A 21,362-nucleotide genomic window follows, 5' to 3' on the forward strand; every position below is an offset into this window, starting at 1 on the left:
AAATAAAAACAGAAAGATGATCCTCAGTGTTAATAGTTCCCAACCTGCTGATGTCTTTAACTCAGTCAGCCTCCTCTTCACCCTCCTGTTAACCCATAGAGCCAGAGCAAGCACATTCCCTAGGCAGAAAACATTAATGGAGACGCAGCCCTCAGGAGAATGTTTCCTGGGTTTCCACTGTGATCTCCATGAGTTCCAAACCTATGGCCAGCCCTACTCAGCTTGTTGGATTATCTTGAAATCCCAAGATTCCCCCATTTCTTTCACAGAAAAATGCAGTAAAATATTATTTTATTTTGTTTTGAATCTACATTTTATTATTTCAACCAAAATAATATTTTAGGAGAAGTGGTATAATACTCAGTACAATCTCTACCAGCCATTAGCCATGTTCTTGGTTGAACTTCTAAAACTGAAACTGGACTGTAAGTGCCTTGAGGGCAGGACCCAAGAACCATTTGTCTTTGTCTTTGTGTTCCTTCTGAGCCTAGAACAAGGGCACATGATATTTTAAGGAGCCAATCTGATAAAGCCATTTGAGCTACAACATTTTGATGCAAATGAAATATCAAACAATTTTGGGGCTTTTTATAAAAACTATTAAGTCACTAGTGCAACGGTCAATATCAACTCTATCGTATCTGGTAATCACAAATGTACCACTTCAGTCTCCTTAGAAAGGGCCATCTGTCAGGCCAGGTGCGGTGGCTCATGCCTGTAATCCCAGCACTTGGGGAGGCCGAGGCAGGCAGATCACTTGAGGTCAGGAGTTCGAGACCAGTCTGGCCAACATGGTGAAACCTCGTCTCTACTAAAAATACAAAAATAAGCTGGGCGTGATGGTGGGCACCTGTAATCCCAGCTACTCAGGAGGCTGAGGCAGGAGAATCTCTTGAGCCTGGGAGGCAGAGGTTGCAGTTAGCTGAGCTTGCACAACTGCACTCCAGCCTGGGTGACCGAGCTGGGACTCCATCTCAAAAAAAAAAAAAGAAAAAAAAAGAAAGGGCCATCAGTCATCAGGAGACACTTCTGCTTGCTCATCCTCTGCTGCTTCACTGGTATCTTGAAAAGCATGCATCCCAGATTCACAAATATCATCCTTAAAGTTAAAATGCCTCTTATGCTTGGGCATATCATAATCCCCAGGGAGAAAGGGGACCCATTTTGAAAAGCATATAGATCATTATAGAATTTGAAAAAAATAATAAAAGACATTTTTCTGAATGCACAAAAATTCAAGCTCGATTTTATTTTTTTGGTTACAACAGATGATTCTACAAATCTTCAGGGATAGAGAGAGAGCTTGAGATTTTTGATTCTCAAAAGAAAGTTGGATTCAAAAGTAGTTGAGAGATCCCTATATAGATATCTTATAGATATCTTCTATATCAATAGAAGATGGATATCTTTGCTTTCTATAGACTTTGGGGTTATGTAGCATTCCTCAATTGGTTTGTAATTGAGTAGCATGTTTCACAGAAGTTAAATTCTAAATGTACTATTGAATTGACCCTTGAAAATCCCTTAAACCAGCAGTAGCATACAGGATGTGTGGACATGTGCATTATGGAGAAGAGTACTTGTTGTATACACCTGAGAACCACCACCCATGCAGCAAGATGCTCTCATCACCAGTAGGGAAGGATGGGTGATGTTGCTAAGAGTAACTGATGGGCTAGAAGATCCAAACCCTCATCCAATACTTCTCACTCCCAGGAAAAGAGCAGAAACTCATGCAATAAAATGGAGGGTAGAATTATTAACTACCCTAGTTAATTTTTTACATATACATATAGATGTATAAGTGTGTATATTTGCCAAGGATAAATACATGAATTTTCTGAAGTTAAGCTAAGGATGCAATTCCAGTGTATATGCAGGAGGGGAAGGGGCTAGAAAGATAGTTGAACCCAATTATGATCCCTTGTCCCACTTTCTATCAGCATTTAAGATCTTCAATTAAATTCCTATCTCCTCTCTCAGTTGTATAAATATAAAGCCCCTTTACAATGAAGGTGGTCAAGAGAACTAATTGTCCTATAAAGATATTGTCCTTCTTAACAGACTTTATGAAATCATTGTATTTTTCCAATGCAAGCTTATTTTCCAACACATCCACATAAAATCCAATCAATATGGATCCTGTTAAAACTGAAAACTATCCAAAAAATTATCCAAAATCAAGATAAGTGTTAGGGACTGACCAAGGGTCAAAAATGCAGCTGGGATCAGGAATCTCCACTGTACACATTACTTGTGATTTTTGTTTTACGTGGCAACTGTATATTTCCGGTGGGCCAGCCACATGTCAGTGTCACTTAATATGTGCTCAATAAACACTTGTCAAATAAAGGTTTGATGGATCAGATCTCTTCAAGAATGCTTTAAACTTGACTGCAAATTTAATTCAAGAGTCCATTCACAATCTAGATGCTATTGTTTTAAGAACTTCAATGACATTTTTTGTCTCCATGACTTACCAATATTGAAAAAAAGTATCTCAAATAAGAAGTTTTAATTTTAGCCTCTGCAAATTGAGCAAGAAATACTATTGCTCATTGCACTATAATACATCAAAAAATAGAGTTACTTGACGTGACATATCCTCTTTCACCATGATGACCTCCCACCTTTACTGTGGTACTGTCATTTTTAGGTGACACCTGCTTTGCTTGCAACCAACAGCTCTGTGTGTGCCATGCTGCAGCAGATGGCTTGAGGCGTGATGTGTTAATGGCAGTGATTACTTTATGAATAGTGACAGCTGATCAGAGACATAATAAAACAATAGTGGCTGCCATCCTGGAAAAGGTGCTAAATAGGGGTGACATGCTTAGTGAGGACTATTCCTCTCTCTTGAACCTCATTATCAATTCCAAAGGGACACAGGGGCCAGCCAGGCAACTGCAGGCTCACACACATTGGAGAGAACCGAACCCGCCCAAAGATTTCCCTCTGAGTTAATTGGAGTTGGGGAGGGTGTACAGCTTTTAATGTGCAAGCCATTTGGGTAAATGTGAATGTGTCTTCCCAATTTTACTCCTCATACACTATCCTCTGAGATTGTGGCCTGATGCTCACCACTTTTAAGAAGTCTGGTTCCTACCACTCTTCTTCATGAATCACAGCCTTGAGCCAGGGTAGAAATCACCATGACAGACTATGAGGAAATCAACTTGTGTGTCTTGTGAAATTGTATTCCTAAGGACAAGTGATTTTCTGAACAAATTTCTAACTGGAATTCATAACTCTAGGAAAAGTTAATAGTGAAGGGAATCACAGTCAGGTTTCTGTTAAGGGTCATTCATTCATTCCACAAATTGGACACTGGAGAATGAAGCAAATAAAGTGAAGTCCTTACCTTCAAGGTGCATTATCTCATAAGAAAGACATATGTAAGCAGTTATAATCCAGAGTGATGAGTTATGATTATCTTCCATATTGAGTATAAGATTAGTCTGAGGTTTGAGAAAACAATGTCACATTACAGATATCTATCTATCTATCTATCTATCTATATATGTATATATATATATATTTTTTTTAGATGGTGTCTCACTCAGTAGCCCAGGCTGGAGGGCAGTAGTGTGATCTTGACTCACTGCAACCTCTGCCTCCTGGGTTCAAGCAGTTCTCCTGCCTCAGCTTCCAGAATAGCTGGACTACAGGCAAGTACCATCATGCCCAGCTAAATTTTGTAGTTTTAATAGAGATGGCGTTTCACCATGTTGGACCAGGCTGGTCTTAAACTCCTGACCTCAAGTGATCCACTCGCCTTGACCTCCCAAAGTGCTGGGATTACAGGCATGAGCCACTGCACGTGGCCTAAATGTATATAAAATTACCTAATAAAATAAACCTTCAATATTCCATTGAGTTTACCCAATCCTTGTGATTTATCCTAGATTACCAAGATACCTACTTAAACTATATAGCTTTTCACTAATTCAAAAGAACATGAGGTCTTCCATGGTCTGTCTGTTCTGTTGAAGCTTCTGGTAGGTCCTGCTCTTGTTTTTAGTTATTTGCTCACATGTAAAAACCTAATATACATAAGGCTTCTAAATAACCTAAAGCAAAAAATACTGTACACAAAATATTTTCCACTCTCTTTGATGAGGAGGGATGAGAAGAAACATTCGGCATATCTTCTCTGCAGAACAAATGAGTATGCCCATCTCCATTGGGCTCCCCTGAGCTCATGATCCACAGCCTGGAAAGGCCAGCTAGTATCATGTGAAATGAATAGGCATCTGTTTCGTATGTGCAATCTGCCACCGGTATTCTCTTTATAAGTCTCAGGACCCAAACTAAATGAGAATATTACAATGACTTCATCCCGCCCATTACAGTATCTCCCCAGAGTGACTATTAGAGAATTACTATATTATGTCTGCCCTGGAGACATTTGAAGGTCCTGATATATTTCAGTGATTTTACTTAACCCAGTAATTAGTTTACACAGTTTTATGAAGATTTTACTGCTTTAAAGATGACAGTTTTTCTTCTGAAAATTAGTTCTGATACCCAGTCACTTCATTTCATGGTTTATGAGAGACTGGATATATTGGGTAAAAGATCTTCATTTAAGAATATGGAAAAACATCCCCTTTTACTAACTGAATATGGTTTGGTACATTCTCCCTTTTTTGTTAATTTTCCTTTTTTGGCCCATATACCATGTGGGATTGTTTACAAGGCCAAGGAAAATGTAGTTTTGCTTATTTTTTAATGCAGTCTAGATGTACAGCTGACTCTTATTAAGAATAATAGGAGTCTTGCATATAAAATGCGGGAAAGTGATTTAATAACTTCCAAGGCTTTGAAAATGTTACACACACATCTGTAACAAGTAACAAAAACACCCTGGCCCTGTTAATTCAGTGAATAAATTATTAGTTGTGCACCTTCTATGTTCTTCACACTGTCCTAGGCATTGAGGCACAGCAGGGAAAACAAAATAAATTCCCTTCGTTCTTGAAATGGGCATTCTAGAGGAGGGAAGAAAACAATGAACAAAAATAAATAAATACAAATAGAGGAAAGAATGATGAAGGGATCAAGGAAAGCTGGAGGAGAAAAGACAATTGGGAAGAGATCTGAACCAGGTGAGGGAATAGGCCGTGCAAAACGTGGAGAGGAATGTTCCAGAAAGAGGGACTAGCTTGTGTGAAGGCCTTGCAGTGAAAAACTGCTGAAGAGCTCCAGGCAATGCGGTCCTAGCATGGTGAATGAATACCTAAGAATGCCTTGCAACCTGGCTTCATTGATTTATTGATATTAATAAATGAGAGTACCAAGCGACTGGTCCTGGGGAACTCCTGCATCATTTCAGCTACATATATGAGAGCGTGTAAAATTTCTCAGACACAGCAGTGAAAAAGACGTGGATAGAAAAAAATGGCCGGGCCCGGTGGCTCCCACTTTTAATCCCAGCACTTTGGCCAGCCAAGGCGGAAGGATCACTTGAACTCAGAAGTTCGAAACCATCCTGGGCAACATGGCAACCTGTCTCCACTAAAAATACAAAAATTAGCCAGGCATGGTGGGGCCTTCCTGCAGTCCCAGCTACTCAGGAAGCTGAAGTGAGAGGATCATCTGAACCCGGGAGGTGAAGGTTGCAGTGAGCCGAGATCCTGCCGCTGCACTCCAGCCCGGGTGACAGAGCAGGACCCTGTCTCAAAACAATAAATAAATACATACATACATACATAGCATACTTTTACATGGTTCCTTATGTACACAAGTGTAGCTACTTTACCTCATCTTTTTTTTTTTTTTTTTTTTTTTTTTGGTCCGGACTCTCCATCTTCTTCCATTGGCTATTCCTCCACCAAGACAAAAAAGCAGCAGAGCTGAAAGGATGTTGCTTTGGCTTGTTGACACCCACTTCCGACTCTGGGATTAAACTGAGTTTGCTTACTAAGAGCCCCTCCTGACCACCAAGCAATGCAGTTCCAGGATCAGAGGCCATCCTCTTCCAATCTTTGACTTCAACCCGGAGTTGTAGATAACCCTTCAGGAAAACATGTGGTGAAAGTCATTTTGCTCTGTGAGCCAACAGAAAATTGGCCCTTGAGATGACTTTTCACGGGATTTTGTAAGCCATGAGCAGAACAGCACGGGTTCCGACCAGGCATGGAATTCAGAGTTGTAATAGAAAACATTTATTTGGCTTCAGCTAAACATCCTAACACATGTTAGCATTTGCTGCCAATATGCTTCCTAATTAAGAACAACATAAAATCATAGGAAATCCTGCATCCTGTCTTCATGCACTTCTCATGTATCTTTAGTGCCCTGGCCTTCTTTCTCAAGCACATACACATTCACACACACAATACAGGTTGATTCAAAAGTCCTGTTTTGCCAACCATGAACTGTGGTGTCATTAACAAGATTAATGTACATTCCAGAAGGTACCACCAAGCATTTTTTCTTCCTTCTTAAACAAATGCTGCTATTAAAAACTAATTTTTAAAAAGCTAATAAGGCATCCCCCAAATAAAAGACCAACAACATTTAATTTGTAAAGTATTATCTGTAACTGATGTGAAACTTCAAATAGTGTGTATATGTATACACATATATATATACGTATATATATATATATCTTCTCTCTAGGCTTGCCTGGACTATTGGCTATGTTTCGATGAACAGATTCAACATGATAAAATATATGAACATGACCAATAGTCCTCTTTCAAGATGAAGGACAGACTAGGATCCGGTTTTCCTCTTAGTTCCTCCTTAAATCCATGCTCATTTCATCTGAAAATATTTAAAGATATACCTGTGAGTGCTGAATTATCACCCCTTCATGACAAATAAATGAACATTATGTGATTACTACACAGGTGAAAATGTATTTGATATTTCTAATTATGACTAGAATTGTATGAGTTAATCTTAGAATCCCCTGATTTATCAGTGATCCTACATAGCCAAACTAATTGCTTCTATTCCCCACCATCAGGCAGAAATCATTAAAAAAAAAAAAAAAAAAAAAGCAGAGGGAAACCAATCACTCAGGCACATTGTATGTTAAGTTTCTCCCACTAGTTCCACATGATTTTTTTTTTCATGCACTGGAATAGACTCTGAAACAACACATAGAAATAAAACCTGGGTCTGAAAAGTTATCTTAAAACATTTTCCTTAAGACTTTTTAATGATTTTCAGAATTATTGATTTTTTTCAAATGAAACGCACATGCTCTTGTTGCTTCTTTCCGGAGCATAGCTTTTCATTCCTCCTCATCTTTTTCCCCCTTCCAAATCTATTTATTGCTTGTTGTTCTTGGCTCTTTCTCACTTTCCATTTTTCATGATTAGTTCTTTATGATCGTGTGTTTCCTTTTCTTCTCCCCGCTGTGGCTGCCAGCCCAGTTGTTCTCTCCGGGCCCTCGAGTTTCCCTTCACTAATGAAACAAGAGCTGCCTCCCTCCCTGGCTTTTGCCATCCAGCTGTTTCCTTTTTAAGATATAAACTCATCTTTATTCAGTGAAGTTCCTGGGCAAACCTGATTCCTTTTGCAGAAGAGTTGATAATAACCTGAGCGATTAAAAAGGTTTTAAGAGGAACGTATATCTGGAAAACTTGGGAGCAAGTGGAAGGAGGGTAAATAGAAAATGAAATTCATTTTTGAAAGATTCTGAGGAAAAAAGAACAACAACAACAACAAGCATTTTCCTTAATGTTTTAATCCTCCTCGGCAGCTCATGGTGGCAGCCTGGCCTTGAGCATTCTCCTGGAAGTCCATCCACTCCTTCCCAGCAACCTTCCCCTCCTACCTTGCCTGCTTAACATTTCTTGGCCTCTGTGAAAGTAGCCTAGCTAACACCGCAAACCTGGATTGTATATGATTAGGTGGTGAAAAGGTGCCAACCTGAAGTGTAGCCTGCCAAGTCAAGTCAATTTACTGTGATGCTTTGACTGTGCAAGCAGGTCTTAATCCCTCTCTAATCTCCCGTGTGCCCTTGACATCATGGAAATTACTGGCAAAGCTAATGTCATCAGATGAACCCTGGTAACTCTTTCAGAGAAGGTTCCCTGGACAAAACAACCTGTTTACTTCCTAAGCTTTCAAATCCCCCAAATATTTCAAGAAAAAATGAATTAGCCCACAGCTATCATCTTACCAAAACAGAGTGGCTAATTCTTTCTCAGTATTATAACTGATAAGACCTCATGTGACTTGGAATTTATATTCTACCCAAGCATCGGTTGAGTGTGTTATAGTTAAGACTTGATTGATTAGATAAAGGGGTTTACTAGTAGCTCTAGCTGCTCTGACTTTTAGGGAAACTTCTTCCTTTAAATCTGAGAATCCCTTCCTTTTCTGAAAACACTTGTTCTGATATAAAATTTCCAATGGAATCATTTTTCACCAGAAAACTAAAGAAACAAAAGCAAAAAGAAAACAAACAGAAAGGAAACAGAAGAAAAAGAAATTTAAAAAGTATTTATCGGATATAATCTCACCTGAAAACAATTATCAAGCAAGATAAAAATCAGCATCTCCATTGGACAGAAATGGGATTATAACAACAGTAGTTCTTCACCATTTACAAAACACTTTCCCACATATATATAGAGAGAAAAAGAATACATCTCTCTGTGATATATATCTCACATATATATTATATAAAAAATAGAAATATATAGAATAGAAATATATATAGAAAATAGAAAATATATAGAAAGAAGACAGATAGATAGATGACAGATATAGATAGATAGATCGATAGATAGATAGATAGATAGATAGATAGATAGATAGATAGGAGATAGAAAGTTAGAGTTCTTTGATGACAAGCCTCAAATGTCCCAAAATAAAGATTTTCTTAGAACTCGCATGAATCAGAATGTGTATCCTGGATACTTGCAGCGTGAGGGTTCTCTTCTATGGGAACCTCTCGGAAGATTCTCCTGTCTTAGAAGGAAAAGAGCCTGAGAGGACAGGTCTGATCTTGACTACCACATTTTATTCTCTAATCAACTCCGGTAAAAATAATTCCAGAATCTCCTCAGTAAAGAAGAGTGACACCCATTTCCTGTCCTTATGCATGGGTTCACACCTAGTGTCTATGAGCCCAGGAAGAATCCCTTGAGTCCTACCAGGAAAGGAAGGCAGGAAGATCTTGGATCCTGAAAAATGAAACTTGCTTGATTTTGATATGAATACCTGCCCCACCATGCATGCCAACTGATATCATAGCTCAGAATTCTTCCTGACCCCTGGTTTCCATTGCCTGGCTGACCTTTCAACATCCCCTGTGCCTGCTGTTTCCCTCCCTAGCTCTGACTCACAACACATCTCATTGCAACCATTGGACTCTGAGACATTGTCCCCGAGGTAGATCCCAACCTCTGGATTCTGTTTGTCCCTCTGCCCTCCAGAGAAATATTGGTCTGAGGTTCCCTTTGGCCTTACCTGCCCACAGTTCCTCCCAGTCTTGTCATCAGGCCAGGAGCGGGGCAAGATATGAGTCCCAGGGACTGTGTGCTCACAGCAGCTGTGCCCAGAGATTAAGCTATGAGAAGCCAGGCGGTCTGGGAAAAGTGAACAGCTAACCTCTCTAGTTGCACTCCAAACTTTGACCTCTGTAAATCCAACCAAGAAAAGTTGGTGAGAGCTCTAAAACTTGGTTCCAGCAACTCCTCCTTGGAATTTATCAAGGGAAAAACAATTTAACAAAAAGGTACTTCTCAGTCGTCTCTGTGTCATCAATGACAATATTTAATTTTCTGTTTTTAGGTTGAGAATAATCTTTAAATACACTAATGTGTAATTTAAGATTGATCTTCCCGAAGTTAAAAAAATGCCACTCCTCATTGTTGCCAGGTCATTCTTCTTTATTAGCAACAAGAAAAAAACAGAGACGGGCTTGATACATGAACACAGATGGATTTAGCATGAAACTAATGAAGCTTGAGCTTCGACTCCTATGCAGATTCCTTCCAATGTCTTGGGAGGGACCCTAGCAATTTTGTTTCACTTTTATTATATATATATATTTTTTTTTTAAAAGCCCTAAAAATTGTTTACTCTTCAGGCCCCACAAAACCTGGACCCCGCCCCCAAGTAAGTAAATTACGGATTTCTGCCAAGTGAAGGTTAAATGATGTTCCAGCATTCTGTGTGGACCAAAGTTTTGCAGTAGTTTAAATACAGAAAAGTGTTAAGGAATTGTCTTATACATTACAAGGAAATATAGGCATACCAAAATCAAAACATCATCAGCATACCAGTTGGAACAAAATTAATGCTGTGAGTAGCAATTAAACGTTAGCAAACCATTGTCCATCACATTAAGTCAATGTTGTTAATTTGAAGGCTGAGTGTGTCATTTTGTTTGAATTCAATTTGTAAATTTGTTTTAGATTTGCAATTGTATAAGAGCCATAAATTTCAGGAATATATGCCTAACTTTCAAGTTTGTATATGCTCTAGGAATATTAGACTATGAAGTCATTTAAATTCAGGGAAAGGAAAATAAGGAAAGAAGGAAGGAAGGAGGGAGGGAGGGAAGAAGGGAGGGAGGGAGGGAAGGAAGGAGGGAGGGAGGGAAGAAGGGAAGGAAGGAAGGAAGAAGGGAGGGAGGGAGGGAAGGAGGGAGGGAGGAAGAAGGAAAGAAAGAAGAGAATTCAATCAAGAACCCCCCCATGACGACAACGTTGTAGCCCAAGGATCCAAGATTTCTAATCCGCCTCTAGGTCTAACTTTCCAAATCTAGCCTAATCTGTCTTCAATGCTACAAAATGAGAGACCCTTCCTAAGCAGGAGCATTTATTTATTCAACAAATATTTCTGACCCAATTGTGTGTGCAGAGCACTATGCTTGAGTCTGTGAAAATTGGTTTATTATTTTCTTTAGCTGCCAAGAAGGATGAGAGTGAGAACACACATTCTTAAGGCAAAAACACACATATCTAAATAAAAATAATCTCATTTATGTAATCATTACAAATGTTTATAGCATTTCAGATAATATGTGAAGGCTGGTAAGGTGCTCAAGATTATGTTTTTCTTTAAGATTAAAATAACTTTGGGATTTTTTGCCACATTAGTGCCAGAAAATGTTTCATCCTCCATATTCCAGTTGGCATGCTCTTGAACCAACTCCCTCCACAGTTTAACTTCAGAGCTACTCCGGGGAAACTAACTAATTTTTAATATTGGGCTAAGCAAAACATAATTAGGAAGGCAAATTTCTGGGGGGGAATGTCATATGGGATATTCCCAAGCCAATGTACATGATTTTGCAACAAGCATTGTTTGAGTTTTCCACTGCATCTCTCGCCTTTACAGGTAATCATGAGTTGCTTGTAATTAAATAATCTCAGGTAACTGACGGCAAGACCATCCCCCTGAGATTGCTTCCTAGGTCTTGTAATAAGCCTAGATTTTTATATCCACCACAATTTTTGCTGCTCTGCTTCAAACACCAGCAGATGTAAGAACTTCTCTCTTTTTGATCTGGGAGGAAGAAATATTCTGATTTATATCTCCAACTACCTCTGGACTCAACAGCTGAATTTTGCTTTCTTGACCACTTTACCCTATCTCTAAATGAATGGGCCCAGAAATGAAAGGGCATTGGGCTATTATTGATTCAAAGAATGTTAGAGCTCTTGAGGACCCGAGCAATGATCTTGTCCAGCTGGTCCCAAAGAGGTTCAATAAGATTCTAAGTATTCCTTTGTCTACTTTGAGAACAGCCTTGTTAGGCCTTCCATATCTGAATGTTTATTTCTAAATTTGATTTTCCTAAAAATTATTGAATACCTTCTTTATTTAAGGTGTTAAACTAACAACTATATCATTCAAGGAAATATACTTCTTATTCATATACTGTTGATTTTTTCAGAAAGAACACTTATCAATTTTCCCAGAGATGCAATTCTTGATTCCTACCTATCTCAATAAGGGAATAGGTGTGAAAAGGAAAAATGACGATGCACTAAAATGCCCTGTGATTTTAAACTGCACTCATAGAAGAAGAATTCTATGTTTAGATTTGGTCAAATTATTTACCCTCTTGTAAGTCAACAATTTCCACTTGGGATCATTGGCTGCCATCTACCTGTTTACCCAGGGTTTAAATTCAAAGATGCAAAATCAAACAGGCCTTAGCTTTACCACACAAAATGAGAGAAAAATGACAACTGAGAGCTAGTTATATGACACTCAATTCCACCCTGCTGTTTTGTCTCCTGACACAGCTCTGTCTCGCTGAACTCTGCCCCACATCCATAACCCTATATCTAGGACATGAGCAGAGCCAAATCTCCAGGAATTATAATAAATAAAAGGAGTTTTTTTTTTAAAAAAAAGCAAAAAAGAGTAAAGCTACAGTTCCAGGAAATCTGAATGTAAATTACAATGTAAATGAGAGTTTCTAATTATTCCTTTTTTAAGGATAGCACTCCACTTAAATTGTAGATTTAGATGTAGAAGTTTTACACACACACACACACACACACGTATATGAGGATGGACATTATGGGAGGGGGGTGTATTTCATCCCTTTCTCCTAGAAGGTCAAAGTTCTGTAATATAAGAATTTAAAAATCACAAAATGCCAGTGCAGCAGGGAAGAGTATAGGAGGCATAGCGTATATAAGCAACTAAAAGTGGGGAGAGAAAGAGAACAAGATTCAAATCTGTTTCAACCACTTAGCAGCTATGTGATCTTGGGCAAGACCCTCTTGTTATTTGCTGCCGAGAGCACAGTTGTCAACACTAAATGGCTTAATAGAAGTAAAGCACTGTGTTTAGTATATAGTAGGTACTTAATAAATGACAGAGTTTATTATTGCTATCACCATATGGGGGAACTTGGAGTTATTCAGGCTCTGTCTGTTCCACTTCAAAATAAAGGTTTGCGATGTGCAACAGGTGGTCAGTCAATAGTCTGCTGCATCTTCATGATACTTTGCAACTGTTTTGAAAATTTTTTTCCTAAACAGATTCTTTTTTAAGGCCTATATTATCATCTCCCTAACCTGCCCTCCCCCTGAACCCCCTCTCTACACACACACACAATTCACCATTTAATTGCCTTGTTGCTTTAGCTTCCTGGAGACACAGCCACAGAGCTAAATATAGCTCTGTCCTTCCCAACAAGCAATCCTTTAAAGGAGCTAAATTGCCTTGCTTTTCTACTTCTTACCAAAACTTGATCTCAAGCTTTATAAAAGAGAAAAACTAAAGGCCTTCTACCATAGAATGTTTAGCAATCGACGTGCTGTCCATTGCTTGAGAGGTTTTGTGTACTGGCACTTAATCCTTGCTTCAGTTACAACCCCTGTAGGGAAATTTGAGTCCTGTACACGAGTTCTTCATTCATTTCTGAGCCAAGATAATTCTAGGATTACCATTTAGAAAATTGGGAGAACAGACTTTTGCACAGTTACCAGGCAGACGGTATTGAAAAAAAAGGGGCATGTAGACTACCTTTTTGGTGACAAGGTTAGGGATAGGTATTGCGGTTAAATCCCATTAGCAAGAACATTACACTCATTAAGTGAAAGCCAGAATGTGAACCAAGAAGCCTTCCTCTTCCCCACCCCGCCCCGCCCCTATTTCTTCTCCTCCTAATGGCATGCCCCTTCAATACAGGGGATTCCTTGCCCAGGAAATGCCTCTCCAGCGTAAATCACAGAGTACTCCCATGCCAAGTCGCTCCAAAGCCAGAGCGCACTGCCTAGGACACATGCCATTCTCCAAAAATCTACCAGCATACACGATTCATAAGCCATCTCTCTCTTATTTCTTGGGTGACCTTTAGGGTTTGGAAAGTATTCCTTTGTGTTAAAGCAAACACAAACTATTCTGCGAGCATAGTTCAAGAATTTAAAGATTCTATTAATCTGATGTCTTAATTGTTATTGAGAAGAGGAAACAGGAGTGCCTTTGTTTCCCGAATGACCACATGCTTCTAAAAAGTGGCCCACAGTGTTGGAGTTTGCATCTCAAGTTGCAGGCAGCTCTGTATGAAGTGGAACTTCAGTGTAACTAATTCCCAGACATTAAGAGGGGTAGGGAAAGAACAGAAAGCTGGGCAAACCCGAAGCGGGCTGCAGCAGGGCAAACTGAAGGAGCCCTGCTCCTGGACCTGCCTGCATTCCGAAGACCAGTTTAAAATAATGATTGATAAATGTGGATTTCACTACACAATACATGCGTGTAAGAAACCTGCACTTGTACCCCCTAAATGTGTACAAATAAACATAAAATTTAAAAGAAATCCAGATCAAGGGATTGCTTATAAATACTACCTTGGAACAGCAGTTCATGAGACATTTCACAGTATCCTCTCTCACTTTGGATAGTCACATGAAAAACTACATTTTATTTACTAGGTCAAAATGGGAAAGATACATAAATAAATGTGTATTTCAAAACTAAAGGTGCTAAGCAGGACATAGCAAATGGGGAAACACACACACACACACAATGCTGAACAACAACATGCAATCAAAGGAGAAAGAAAAAAGTCTTACACGGATGAAAATATAAAAATCATTGTAATTCAATAACAGCATTCTGTGTGCCTACTATGTACAAGGCATTGAGAGTCCAGGCTTAGAAGAAAGAAGTAAGATTTAGCTCCTGTCTCCCAAGCATTTACCTTCTATTAGGAAAGAATAAATCAAGTATAGAAATATCTACGATACAGGCTGAATACAACAAACGCCCCAAGAGGAAGAGCACATCTAGCTTGGCTGAGAAAGAAGTATATGAAAGTAAAAATAGCTCCGTGGACAGGGTAGCATTTGAAATGGGCCTCAAAAAAACAGTTAAAAAAATGCAGCTTAAAAAAATGATGGAACAAACATTCTGATTGAAGAAATAAAATGAGCTAAAATAGGGAAGCAGAGAGATATAAAGAAGTTAGAGGAGGCCAGGTGTGGCGGCTCACGCCTGTAATCCCAGCACTTTGGGAGGCCGAGGCAGGTGGACCACCTGAGGTCGGGAGGTCGAGACCAGCCTAACCAACATGGAGAAACCCTGCCTCTACTAAAAATACAAAATTAGCCAGGCCTGGTGGCACATGCCTGTAATCCCAGCTACTTGGGAGGCTGTGGCAGGAGAATTGCTTGAACCTGGGAGGCTGAGTTTGCAATGAGCTGAGCTCACACCACTGCACTCCAGCCTGGGTGACAAAGTGAGACTCCATCTCAAAAAAAAAAAAAAAGAATTTAGAGGAAAATAAGCAATATTCTGTATTGAGCATAGGATATTTAGGAGTTTAGTGGAAGATAAACAAAAAGACATTGTGGGTGACTTGAAAGAAGAGTAGTTTACCCTGGATCGAGGAGAAAACTAGTTACTGACAGTTTTTGAGCCCTGAAATAATGTGATCAGAGATGATTATTATGAAGAATACAGTAGCATGCAAAGCTATGTAGGATTACATTTTGGAGCAGGGACCCTGGTTTAAGGAGGAGCCACTCACTCATTCCTTCATTCAACAAAAATTAATTGAATACTTACCGTGTGCCAATCCACAGTCCAATTTAATCTATCTGGGAGGCAAAGCTCATCGTTTATGAACTATACATTTTAAAAGCCGAATCTACAGGACTTGAGAACTTACAGAAGAAAGTGGGAATGTGAGGTGGACTCCAAGTTTTGAGGCCAAAAACAATGGCAGAATGGGATGGGGTGGGTTAGGTACAGAAATAGAAAAGTCAGGGCGGGAAATGGTTGGAAGGTGGAGACAGAGCTGGAGTGGGTGCAGGTGTTGATTCGTACTTCACGCTCACTCTGAACTCCCCTGCAGAGTGCAGCCAGCAGCTGGAAGAGATTGACGGGAGATGGCAGAGGAAAGAGGAAAAGAGAAGTCAGAGCTTAAAGATGCCCATATCAAAAAAAGAAAAGCCTTAGGGAGACAGAGGGAAAGACAGCGTGAAGGGAGAAGTTGATGTTTTTTGAGTGTTCTAGAACGGGGGTCCCCAACCGCAGCCTGCGGAACGGTACCAATCTGTGGCCTGTTAGGAACCAGGCCCCAGAAGGAGGTGAGCAGTGGGCGAGGGAGCATCACTTCGGATCATGCTTCCTGTCAGATCAGCAGTGGCAGTAGATTCTCATAGGAGCCGACCCCCATTGTAAGCTGCTCACGCCAGGGATCTAGGTTAGGTGCTCCTTATGAGAATCTAATGCCTGATGATCTGAGGTGGAATAGTGTCATCCCAAAATGATCGCCACAACCCTGTCCGTGGAAAAATCATCTTCCACAAAACTGGTTCCCGGTGCAAAAAGGTTGGGGACCACTGTTCTAGAAGATAGTAAGGGTTAAACAGTGAGCAATTTAAATTTTTAAACTATCGCTGATAAAAGTGTAAAAGTCCAAAAAAAAATCTATCTTGCCAAGTTCAAAGTGTTAGGAATTGATCCAGGAGGTCCCACTTCCGCAGACATAATACGGCAGTCTCCCCTTGCGCTTGAGGGATACCCTCGAAGACCCCGAGTGGATTCCTGAAACCGAAGACAGCACCAAGCCCTATACATACTATGCACACATTTCTCTTTCCCTCTTCGCAATTTCATGGATACTATATTCATTCTTATTGTAGATCTCAGCAACCTCAGGATACTTTTTCTTTTCCTTATTAAGTCCAGAACTTTCACCTTTTCATTTAGAGGAAGCACTTTGCGGCTTCCCTTTGGCATCTCCAAATTGCCAGCATCACTATACTTGCACTTTGGGGCCATTACTATGTAAAATAAGAATTACTTGAACACAAGCACTGTGACATTGTGACAGTCAATATGACAACAGAGATGGCTCCTAAGTGACTACGGGGAGGGGTGGGCATACAGTGTGGATCCGCTGGACAATGGGGACAATTCACAGCCCAGGCGAGACAGAGCAGGATGGCAGAAGATTTCATCTATTCAGAACAGTGTGAAATTTAAAACTCAGGAATTGTTTATTTCTGGAATTTTCTACTGAATATTTTTAGACTGTGATTGACCACGGGTAGCTGAAACCATGGAAAGCAAAACTGCGGATAAGGGGGACTGCTGTACTAGGAGTCGGCCAAAATTTATAAAGCATTTTTTTTTCTTTCCCCCTTCCTCCTAGGAGGAGGAAGTACCAAATTATGGTAGTTTTTATGGAGAAATGCTGCATAAATAACTGCCAGCAGCAAACAATGTATTATCCCTATGGTTCAATCATTTCTTGGAGGTTAAAAGATCATACGTGAAGGCCGGGCACAGTGGCTCATGCCTGCAATCCCAGCACTTTGGGAGGCCAAGGTGGGTGGGTCACCTGAGGTCAGGAGTTCGAGACCAGCCTGGCCAACATGGCGAACCTCGTCTCTACAAAAAATACAAAAATTAGCTGGGTGTGGTGGCAGGCGCCTGTAATCCCAGGTACTTGGCGGGGTGAGACAGGAGAATCTCTTGAACCTGGGAGGCAGAGGTTGCAGTGAGCGGAGATTGTGCCATTGCACTCCAGCCTGGGCAACAAGAGCAAGACTCCATCTAAAAAAAAAGAAAAAGAAAAAAAAAAGATCATACATGCATCTTCCCTACCATTTCTAGATTTGTATTAATAAATAAGCCAAGTCGGTGAATTCTCTCTCTCTCTGTCTCTCTCTCACCTACTATTGCTTTAATCTTCCTGAAGCAAAAGTTTTTAAAAGAGAGAAAGAAGGAAGGAAGGAAGGAAGGAGAGAAAGAAAAAGAAAGAAAGAAAGAAAGAAAGAGAGAGAAAGAGAAAGAAAGAGAAAGAAAGTTGGATTGTTTGATAGGAACATACCACCCTTGAGTCTTCCCCTCATGAAACATGGATGCAGAGTTTTGGCCGGAATTAAAATTGCTAAACTGTGTTTGAGGTTGGCAGAGGAAGTGGTATGGAATTTACCAAGACAGGCTGGGAGTTGAAAAAAATTATAATCCAGGTGCCTCACCTTTTCCTCCACTGGTTGCTTTTCCCCCTATGCCCTGACGCCTGGGAGCTTATTTACCGAGTCAATTAACAAAAGATAACCTCCCATTGTGCAACCATCAATAAATCAATCGTGTTAATACTATCTTGGAATGTCCCCGACTATTGACTTTCATATTGTTTACATTAGCCACTTGAGAAAGCCAGAACCCTTGAGTCGGCTTGTTTGGGCGTTAATGGATTCTGGAGTAGCCATTACTACATATAAGTCTCTTTACAAAATATTTAAGTTTCTCTGAGGTTCACCTGCTTTCTGAACATTGGCGGTACACTCTCCTCCCTCCCCACACGATCCTGCAGCACCGAGTTTGATGAATACTTAGGAAGGCAAACAATCATGATCAGTAATGGAACAGTCACTTAGGGTACACCTACTTCTTTGTGATTTGAATAATCTATTTCCACCCACCCCAGCCCCACACTGTCAACCACCTTCAACAATCCGGGGAATCAAGTTAATCTTCAATTATGTGAAAGAATTTCAGGAACGAGTGCAGCTCAAGTTACCAAGTAACTTACTGTTGTGAAAAGATTCATACTGCAAGCCGCCTAAATGCAGGGCTTTTGATGATATTCCCCGCCAACAAGGTAAGAAAAATCTTTCCAAGCAGTGACAATCTCTACATAGGGAACCTCCAAAACTTCTCAAGCTATCTTGAAAATTAATGCAACAAAACAAAATCTTTCTATATTTTCTCCATACATATTATAAAAAATAAGGTTGAATATCATAATCATAATTATAAAGCTGGGGTTTAGTGGGGTTTTTTGTTGTCATTAGCATTTCCTTCTTAATGGCATCAGAAATACTTAGAGAACAGGTTTTCCCTCAGAAGTCACAACTGCTCTGCTTCCAGGCCAAGGTAGTTTGCTAAGGCGCTCTATGCAGAGGGATTAAAAAGGAAGGTTGGTGGTAGGGGGATGGGACACCAGTCCAGGGACTACAGAAGGTTCAGATTTCAGTGCTGGCTGCAGACCTGGGCAAAGTTCACTGCTCCCTTTTCACGACATGCTACATACTTTTCAAGTTCCCACTTGCTTCTTAGAGAGGAAAAAATGTGGCCTCCGAGTTCAGGTTGCTAAGGACAAGCTGAGCCAATTTAACCATGCATTCCTTTTCTAAAAGATAGGCTGGGTTGTTGTTGTTTTTTCACTGTAAATACCAGAAAGTCTTGATCCTCCCTACTCTAAACAAATACTTTTGCTACAACTTTGAAGTCATCTATCTTCCACGGTGGGAAACCAAGGATTGCATTCAGTAGCCTTTTCCTGCCTAAGTTTAGACAAAATTGAATAGTATTCTACTTTGTACACGTTTTCTTATCAGACACCAGGCTTCGTTTTTCCTCTTGATAATGATGGGTATTTAAAATACATATGACTACTGGATAATAAAACTCCCACTGTTCTAAGGCTTTCTTTTTGTCTTTCTTTTTTCTTTTCTTTTTCTTTTTTTTTCTTTTTTTTTTTTTTCGCTTTGACTTCATGATATATATGTCTACATAGGGTGTTTTGAAGAGAGTGAAGGAAACAGACAGGACTTTGAAAGGAAAAACAGACATCTAATTGGCTGTCTCTTGCCGACCCTCCAGTGACCCTGCACTGAATACCTCTAATGGACGTGTGTGATCTTGGAGCCTCTACCGCAATAAACAAGTTTTAGACTTTCAACTTGTTTTTGCAGCAGAATTCTTTATTCTCCTTAAAATTGATTTTTTAAAAAATGAGTGAGCAAGGCATTAGCATAGGTATTTTACACAAAAGGGTGAAATGGTTTTCTAATTTTTTAGATTTAATATTTTTAAAAAGAATTTGGCTTCATTATGAATTTAGTTCATGTTAGTGTGTCATTTTACATACTCTAAAAAGTGGTTTTTTTAATATGGAAAGAAAATATTTGCCTTCAAAGCAGTAGTTACTAAATCCAAAAAGTTCAGAAAGTCAGTTAGGAGGCAATAATCTTAACTCCAAAAATTAATAACTCTCATGACATTGTTTATGTGAAACCTTGGAACTTCCTGTGCTGTAAACCATCTTTGAGTCAAGCTAGAAAATAGTAAGAGTCAACTCAAATCCTTTATGCTTCAAAAAACACATGAGACTATTGAACAGGCTTTATTAAGTGATGTGGGGGTTAATGGTGAAAGCCCCCATTTCTATTTTTGTCAAAAGACTAGGAGCCTCATCCCCATCAGAGAGCTTTGCATTTCCCCTGCCACCTTAACTTCCTGGGAACTGCCAGGGTACACTACCTCCTTTCTTTTCTTCTTTTCTCCCTTTTCACTATCTAGCATTTCTTCCCTTTTATTGTTCTTTCTTCATGTACATGTTGACCTTTTTTTTTTAACTTATCATCTAGGATGAGTCAAGGCCTGCCTTGATGTTGCTCTGTGTCCTACCAGCAATTCTTCCTGGAATCGTCTGTTCACATGGATGTCTAAATGTTTAAGCACCCATGTAAATACTATGGTATCACTTTCTCATCAGTAGAGCTTTTGTGAGTTACAGAAAGGCTGAGACCAATGCCACAATTTGAGATTCCAATATGTGAAATAATAAAGACATCCCCTAACAGGATTTTTTAATAAATTAGGCTTTAACATTTGATATTTATAATGTTTTCTGAGAGTGTTCAATATAACAGAGAGTAGTATTCCAGTTATTATATATATTTATTTGGAAATAATGCCAAAACTCTACATTGTAGGCATGAAGGTGGGGCTTGCCTCCATCTGGCTCTCCTGCCACTTTCAACAACACACCCCACATCCGATCCTGCTTAGAGTCGAAGATGAATCTGGCATAATACAAACAGCACTGGACTGGAAGCATGAAGTTTCTCTTATCTGTGCCTTGGTTTCCTCATGTGGAAAATGAAAATGTTGACATAAATAATCACACAGGTCTCTGTTAGTACCATTTTGTGATTGATTTTATATCGTGCTTGCCACACCTAGAAACAGGGGCCATCATTCCAGCCAGCTAACAGAGAAACAGACGATACATAATCAGGCTTGGGAAAATAAATTTCAGAGACCAAGCAAACAAAGACAACAATCTAGTATAAGTGTTATAACTGGGGGATGAGGGGTTGCAAATGGAGATCTGCCACAGTCAACTTTATTTGGATTCCCCTGTTCTCAACAGGCAACAGCAATCATAATGGGCTTGGAGCACCAGTCCCACAACATCACAGGACATCCAGACATAATTGCATTAATAATGTTGTGCATAATTGCACAACTATCCAGTTATTCGGCATCGTCCAATATGTGAATAAAGCTCTGAGGAAAAATTAATGCTTGCTTAATGCTTTGACACATTTCCCTTTACAAAGCAAAGATCCCTACTCCTCTCACTTTCTCACGTGGAGAAAAAATTAAAGTAGCATTAC

The 21,362-nt window shown here is 39.6% G+C and overlaps 1 protein-coding gene across 17 annotated transcripts in view; it reads right to left on the reverse strand.

The window, feature by feature from the left end:
- The window catches only part of LOC104002446 (uncharacterized), a 246,214-nt gene that overhangs the window by 72,330 nt on the left and 152,522 nt on the right, over nt 1–21,362 (reverse strand). For 3 of the 17 annotated variants that reach the window (XM_054667158.1, XM_063794377.1, XM_054667162.2), the window contains one exon: nt 13,593–17,502. The exons of 13 other annotated variants lie outside the window; for them this stretch is intronic. In XM_054667158.1, the coding sequence (XP_054523133.1) occupies nt 17,205–17,502 (298 nt within the window). In that variant the 3' untranslated portion in view covers nt 13,593–17,204. Of the gene's footprint in view, nt 1–2; nt 6,017–13,592; nt 17,503–21,362 lie in introns of those variants that run through there. One more of the 17 variants, XM_016927481.3, reaches the window with a different exon arrangement.

The sequence above is a fragment of the Pan troglodytes genome, chromosome 16 (genome assembly GCF_028858775.2).
Source record: "Pan troglodytes isolate AG18354 chromosome 16, NHGRI_mPanTro3-v2.0_pri, whole genome shotgun sequence".
NCBI classification, from domain to species: domain Eukaryota; kingdom Metazoa; phylum Chordata; class Mammalia; order Primates; family Hominidae; genus Pan; species Pan troglodytes.